This window comes from Sinocyclocheilus rhinocerous, unplaced genomic scaffold (assembly GCF_001515625.1).
Source record: "Sinocyclocheilus rhinocerous isolate Xijiao unplaced genomic scaffold, SAMN03320098_v1.1 scaffold18138, whole genome shotgun sequence".
NCBI lineage: Eukaryota > Metazoa > Chordata > Actinopteri > Cypriniformes > Cyprinidae > Sinocyclocheilus > Sinocyclocheilus rhinocerous.
In genome coordinates this window covers 9,955-17,433 of record NW_015641681.1, presented here as the reverse complement: position 1 = coordinate 17,433, position 7,479 = coordinate 9,955, and the positions used below count along the sequence as shown (strand labels likewise).

The following is a 7,479-nucleotide window of genomic DNA, read 5'->3' as shown; positions in this document are numbered from 1 at the left end:
AGTGGGCCCGGTGACGTTTTGCTTGACTCTAAAAGAGTTTATTAGATCAGTAAACGCTAATGCATAATGCTAAAGTTTATATGTAAGACTATATGTAAACATATTTTATGTGAAATATCTTATTCAGGTCAGTACTAAATAAACAATAACTTGCATTTTTTCTTGCATTTTTTTATGATCGCTCTTATTTTGGTAAAATAATTAACATTTTGCAGATTCTGCAAGGTGTATGTAAACTATTGACTTCAACTGTAAATAAACATTTAATTAATTTAAATAATACTTACAAAAAACTGCATTGTGACAGCAGTGCCCTTCCCAGAGTGCAAAGACAAGTGGACCACACTGTAGAGCTACAAAAAATCAAGTACATTTTAATTCAATAATGTGTTTGCCTACTTGTTGACGATGTATGGGCTAAAATCACATAGACTGTGTTGCCTATAGCGTTACATGTGTGTTTCATGCACTCCAACAATACATCAAAGTTATTTAAAACATCATATGCTTGACATTGCTTGAAGATTTTGGCATGCATCTTACTTGACTTTGGTACACAATTCCTGGAAGCTGAAAACATCCCAGTTCTTGCATGGCCAGCATACTCACCGGACATGTCACCCATCTATTTTCCGTGTCCACTTTTCTTTTCTTCTCACTCGCCATGTTTTTGCTGTCACATCGTGTTACTTAACTCACGGAGTTTCGACTATAGCTTTGAGGGAGGAGATTATAACGTTCGCTGGCTAAACTTGCAGTTTCATACCACACTAAAAATCATGTACGCTAGAATAAAAACATATAATAACCAAATTAACTTACCGAACTTGCATAAATCCTCCATTCTGCTTCTCTCTCCGGTCAGCAGCAGCTGTGCTGTCTGTGATGTGACGTCAGGTGGCGCGCTATTTTAGCAATCCCGTGTTATTGCCTGGTGCATTACAGTCAGGCTACAGCAAGGTTACAGCAATTAAAATATTCCCGCCAAGTCAAAATTACCCAGAATGCAATATAAATTACAGTATTTTACTGTAATGGATAAATGTGGTATTGTACTGTAGGTTTTTACAGTAGTGTGCTGGTAAAGCTACAGCGATTTCTAACATTGTACTTCAGAGTAGGGTCTAAAACAGTTCTATAGGAACTACCAGTGATGTAAGTGCACGCTGATTGGCCAAACGCACACGAAACTCCGGCTACCCGGCATTTTTAAAAAGCCATGTAAAAATATTTACTCCACGAACATGGAATCAGCGATAACGGCATTTACCTGTTGTCTGCAGTGTTATGTTCTTTTCTCAGCCTCGATGATAACACTGCAAGTTGTCATAGGATATTTAGTCAGACTTTCATGCTCTTTCAATCGTGTAAATTGTGCGTTTACATTCCATCTCCGTTATCATGAAACCCACGACACACAACAAAAACAGCTCAGAATATAGCGTCCTCCATTCACCGGTTGTTGATGTTTCTAAATGCCGCGAATAAAGACGTCGCTGTCGGCCACTTCAGAGCTCCTGCTGCTGGTGCGAATGCAAGGGAGAAATTGGTTCTCTAGAACGGAGTCCCTAGACATATGCGGTGCAAAAGCACCTATAGACATAATCATCTGTTCAAGCTATTTTTATTGCCACACCATCGGGGTGATCATATCTTCAGCAACATCACTTGATTATAGCATGGGAATGGGAGTGAGCCACTGAGAACCATCTCACTCAATGGGGTCTCTGAACTTCCTTAGCATACTACAACTAATTTTATTGGTAAATTTCAATCAGTAGCAACTTCATTTACATAATGGCTGGTATTGTTTTACAGACAGCATAAAAGGTTTCTAAAAGATGTCGGGGGCATAGCCTAGCAGCACTTTGGGTGACACAAGTTCGAGTCCTGGCTTGAGGTCTTTTGCTGACCCTGTTCCCCTCTCTCCTCCCCCAGTGCTTCCTGTCTACTCTTGCACTGTCCTTTTTTTACATTGTAAATTTTAATTAAGAATGTGTGCATGTACTAAATAAATTACAAAACTAAAATGTACAGCTCAAAATAACGTTCGATTACACCAAATTGATTACACCAAACTGATTCAGAGGTAGTGTCTTCACAGCCAAGCAAAGAAATAGTTATATGTAGTATATAGTAATTTAGTATAAATATGACAAATGTTAAAGTAATTTAGAATCTTCTGGTAAAGGAATGGAGAATGGACTTTATATTCAACTGGACTATAAGTTAATATCAGTTTGATGATCTCTTCAACCGTATTCATGTGAAAAAATTGAGAATTTTAAATGTTTGTTTGAAGATTTTATTTGATTTTGAGAGAGCAGTTTATCTTTTTCAAAAGTGTATTTGAAGTTTGATGTTTTGTATTTTTATTTTTTATTGTTATGTAAAATGTATGTAAAATCTTTTGTTCTTGTAGTCTGGATCATGGAGGAGAGTTCAGGATTACAACAGGACTACAGAAATGTAGGTCACATGCTGACAAAAAGTCCTCTTCTGTTAGCCCTGTACCCCTTAACCCCACACCTACCCATAAACAGTTAGTTGGGGGGGGGTCACACACACACATCATAATCATTATCACTTTGTTGTGTTATTATTTTCTCTTATTGTTTACCTCTTGTTTTTTGTTCAGATGCATGTGTTCTCGCAGTGGATTTAAACACAGCAAACACTCATCTCGCTCTGACTGAGAGCAACAGAAAGATGGCATGTGTGAGAGAGCAACAGCTGTATCCTGATCATCCAGAGAGATTTGATAGATGGTGTCAAGTTCTGTGTAGAGAGAGTCTGACTGGACGCTGTTACTGGGAGGCTGAATGGAGCGGTGGGTTTGGGGTTTATATAGCAGTGACATATAAAGGAATCAGCAGGAAAGGAGAGACTAGTAACTCTATATTTGGATTAAATGGAAAGTCCTGGAGTCTAGACTGTAATGAAAACAGTATCACTGCCAAACACAACAATCAGAGCACAGGCATATCTGTCCTGTCAAGTCCCTCTAAAAGAGTAGGAGTGTATCTGAACTGGTCGGCCGGCACTCTATCCTTCTACAGTGTCTCTGACACACACACACTCACACACTTACACACATTCAACACCAAATTTACTGAACCCCTCTATGCTGGATTTGGGGTTTATTTTGATAGTTCAGTGTCTCTGTGTGAGATTAAACAGCGTCCTGTGAAAAACAACTAAGACACACAGTCTTCTAATCTTAATTTCAGTCAGTATATAGAAACACACACATATTGACTTTATTGTAAACGCAACATTCCACTGACGACTTTTGTGTTTTGTTGGATTACATAATGCAACGAGTAATGTTCAATCTTCTGGCCAATCCCCACACATTAGAAATCTGAATAAAACATGTGAACTGGAAATTCCTTTCGATGATCTGCTTGTAGAGTCCTTACAGAGAAGACACGACAAGGCCGTCAAAAAGAGAAGAAGGAACTCATCTCCACAGCTAAAAATCTGATTCGGTTAATTCATCAACATGAGCGTATCAACATGAGCGTATAAATAAGCGATTAATGAAAAGGGTGAAACAATTAATTGAAATGAAGAACTTAGGCAAACAAGGTGTGACAAACATCTCGGGTGAAGTCTGTACTCGCTGTTATTTTTTATTTATTGCTTATGAGTTTCTGTTTTTAATAAAGCAAAACCATTTCATATGGTGATACGTTTAAACCTCTCTTAAAACAAGACTCGGAGTGATTTATTATTAGTAACCTATTATCTGAACCTGAAAAAGACTTCTGTCGAGCCCAAAGCTGTCCGGACCTGACTGAGTGAGCGCGGACATCTTTGTAGGATTTCAGATCTCCCAATCTGAGAGGTAAGGGCAAATCTACTGATTTGGAATTGGCTTTTTGGGATGGTAGAGAGGTAAATTAGAGTTTTTGGGTATCCAGACGATTAATAAATACAACATGGCGACCAACGTGTGGGACTTGAATATTAAGGAAGAAAATTCAGGGATAATAGTGAGCGAGAAGCAGTAAGTCCTCACAGACCACAGCCACAGAAATAGTCCAGAGGGACATGTGTAAACGCGCGCGCAGGCTTGAAAATACCTGTAAAAAGACAAAGGGTTCAGGAACTCTTAGAGAAGAGAAAACCTATTTCCAGCTAAAGTCCCACGCAGTGTAGATGTGGGTCCAGTCAGATCCCATGGGGAGAAATCCGAATGATTCCCTCCATAGTGAATATTAGAATACGGGATGGAGCAGAAGTCCCGTCCTTTATTTACTCTAGTAAGGGAGGCAGGGATGGATCCCCGAAAGTGAGAGTTTTTGACGAATCTTGGGGTGAGATTCGAAATATTCTCATGAAAAGTTGGGACGCCCTAGATGAAGTGGAAACAAGAGAAGGATCTGAAAGAGGGTCCTTGGCTCCTAGTTTCATCCCTCCCATAGAGGGAAATGAACGCATTTCGAAGAACCACTTAGAATATATTTTGGAAAGGGACAGAATTTAATTGTTCTCAAAGAAGGGCGCTTGGAATTGGAAGAGGAATCTTGTGTTTTAGTGAACGCGGCTAATAAAAATCTCCAACACGGGGCTGCAGTAGCCGGGGACCTTAGAAAACGAGCAGGACAGAGGTTCCAGGGAGAGTAAGATAAACTGATACAGTGCAGAAGGACTCCCCTTAGAACAGGTGATGTAATTTTGCAGAAAATAGGAAGACCAAATGGAAAACCATTAATACATGCGATCGGACATGAAAAGGGCAGAAATGGGAATCTTCAAGAACATTTAACAGCTATGCTTACGGTGGATACTCTGGTAGATAAAATATGTGCGCTAGCCAGAGACAATGAATATCGCGTAGTGGCTATGCCAATAATATCAGGAGGGATTTTTGGATTTAATTAAATCGAAATGGGAGCAGCCCTCGTGACAACATTATTAAGAAAAACTGACCAAACTGACTGGCCTAAAATGTGGATAATCTGTCATCCAGATGCCACAGTGTTAAAAAATATAACACAAAGAGTGAACCAAGATGCAGTGGCTGGAGAAGGGAGGTCAGATCAGGGAGCAGGTCCGAGACAGGAAGCAACAGATGCCAGAGCCGAAACTTCAGAATATGATTCAGATCCTGAATGGCCAGTATTAAGGCAGACAGAGACTTCTAAAAGAAAGAAAGATCAGGTAGAAAACCCCTTTCCTAAGTTAAAAGTCGGTAATACTTATGAAACATTCCGGCTAGGGAAAGAATCTTACAGACCCACACATGCTAAGAGTAGAAAAAGATAAACTACTTTAGACAGACAAAATATGTGGGATACCGAATATGCTCCAGGCATAACATGTGGACAGGTATGGTGTTTGCTCAATGGAGGGGCTGCTACGGTGATCCTCGCAGACACCTCATCAACTCAACGTGCTAAACGAGCAATTTTAGCTCAGAAAGATTTGACAAATAAAGCCGCACTTGAAAGAATAATTAGGAGTGCGGTAGGCAATGATAGGTTTGATGAATACTATTCCGACGCAGGGCAGGAAAGCATCAGTTCAAACAGTAGCTCAGATGATGAGGATCAGGAAGATTCAAATTATGAGGAGTTAATAGTAGAACGGACAGAGAGAAATGTGACACCGACCCCTGTTAGAACACCGCAAGTACAGAGAAGACTCCCTTTCAGGGATAGAAAACCAGAACCACAGAGTCAGTCAGAGACAGAAACAGACCCACCAGTTGAGGTCAATGAATTAAATCAGCATTTAGAAGCATTATATTTAGGAACGCCAGGTCAAAGAAGACAGAGAACTCTCGTCAGTCAGGTGCGTTCTCCAAGACAAGCTGAGGTTAATTCTATAGGATCCAGAGCAACTCTAGAGGAATTAATGAGAAAAGACCAAGAGATGAAACTTCTGAAGAAAGCTAAATAAAAAAATACTACAGTGAAAGGAAAAGTTTGAGAATTAGTTCGATGCGGAGAACAGATGAAAATATAAGGCGAATCAACAGACTCGCACATATTGGCCGAATTTGGACTACATGGAGGCAGAAAACTAGCTAGAACTTTGGAGGGATTCATTCGACCAATAAAGAAGAAATTGAACAGGAACGTTTTGAGGAAAAGTGGCATGCAGTAGGCGCTCTATCAGCTTGTCAGGAAATGGCAGAGAAGGGTGTAGAAGGACTCTTAAAACATATTTTTCAGGCGGTAAAGAGAAATGCTCTAGTTGGAGCTAAGGAATTTATCCTGTATGGTCCGGAAACATCTCCGGAAGAATTGGAAAGAGCTTTAATCCGGTGTGATAGAAAAACTGAAATAATACAGACATAGAGAAATCAAACAACAAACCACAGCGGTCTAACGATCAACCTAGAAGGTCAGGCCGTGAAAGGAAACCATACAACCACTACGAGACAGAGAGTAGGCCCTCATCACGCCCCGAGCGCAGAACAGATCAAAAATGGAAGTGAGGGGAAGAGAGGGTAGAAAGAAGCAGCCCTAAATATCCACCCCGTGGAGGTAAAAAATTTAGGGAACAAAATCGAGACCCAGAACAGATAGAAATGAAAATAGCAAAGAAAAAGGGGGCTATATCAGCCCGGAGAAATGAGCGCAGAGGAACGTGCGTGGATCATATCAGAAAGAGGAAAGAGCAGGCCAGAAGCTAAAATAGGCAGAGTTAAAATTCATGATCCCCAAGAAAAGGTCAGTGCAGAGACTGAGGAAGTAAAGACTAGAAGGAAGAAAAGTAAGAAGAAAAGGACAGAGACTTCTGAAGAATAGGATCCGGCGGCTCCCCTTTAACATGCTTTATTAAAAACCGAGGTAATTGATAAAAATTATATAAAACTCATGATGAAACCACTTTCCGTGTTGATACAGGGGCTGATTTTAGTGTTATTAAACCCTCTGAAAAACATGCAGAATTATTGGATGTAGTGGCTGTAGAAGATTTTGAAGGTAATTCAAGAAATAAAAATGTATGGAGGAAAAATGAAATAAATGTCATTTTCGGAAATGACAATTTACTTTGCCCCGATGATCTTTTAAAAATAGGAAAAATAGGAGTAGTCGACCAGAACAAAGAAATTGAACGAATAGTAAGAGAATCAGAGTTATGCAAAAAAAAGGGGAGCTGGAAAAGCTTTTGAGGAAATATTCCGGCAGTTATTCACGAAGTAAAAATGACTGCGGAAAAGTTCAATCGAAATATGAACATATAATTCCCTCCTCCCCAGAGACAAAATAAAATTAATAGTGGAGCAGAGAAGGAAATCAGCAAAAATATTAAAGAATTAACAGACCAGGGAGTAATTAGAAGATTACAGAAAAATGAAGCTGCTCTATCGAATGCCCTGATACAGGCTGTTGCTAAGCCAGACGGGACATGGAGGCTTGTAACTAATTACAAAGCCTTAAATAAAGTCACGGTACCCGACACTAGGTATTTAATCAATTGCGGTGAAGCAAGCGGCGATATTGGCAGAGACAAAAACTA

At 39.8% G+C, this 7,479-nt stretch overlaps 1 protein-coding gene across 1 annotated transcript; it reads left to right on the top strand.

The window, feature by feature from the left end:
- Nucleotides 1–1,797: 1,797 nt before the first annotated feature.
- On the top strand, nt 1,798–3,578 carry LOC107755279 (stonustoxin subunit beta-like). Its single transcript, XM_016572026.1, has 3 exons — nt 1,798–1,804; nt 2,423–2,542; nt 2,639–3,578. Exons 1-3 carry the CDS (start codon nt 1,798–1,800, stop codon nt 3,199–3,201), a joined length of 690 nt encoding a protein of 229 aa, XP_016427512.1. The 3' UTR covers nt 3,202–3,578.
- The last annotated feature ends 3,901 nt before the right edge of the window (nt 3,579–7,479 follow it).

Bases quoted from the DNA above. Each gene is read 5' to 3' on its own strand.
- LOC107755279 (XM_016572026.1), top strand. The intron at 2,543-2,638 runs GTTAGTTGGGGG...TTTTTTGTTCAG, and splicing joins CCCACACCTACCCATAAACA to ATGCATGTGTTCTCGCAGTG.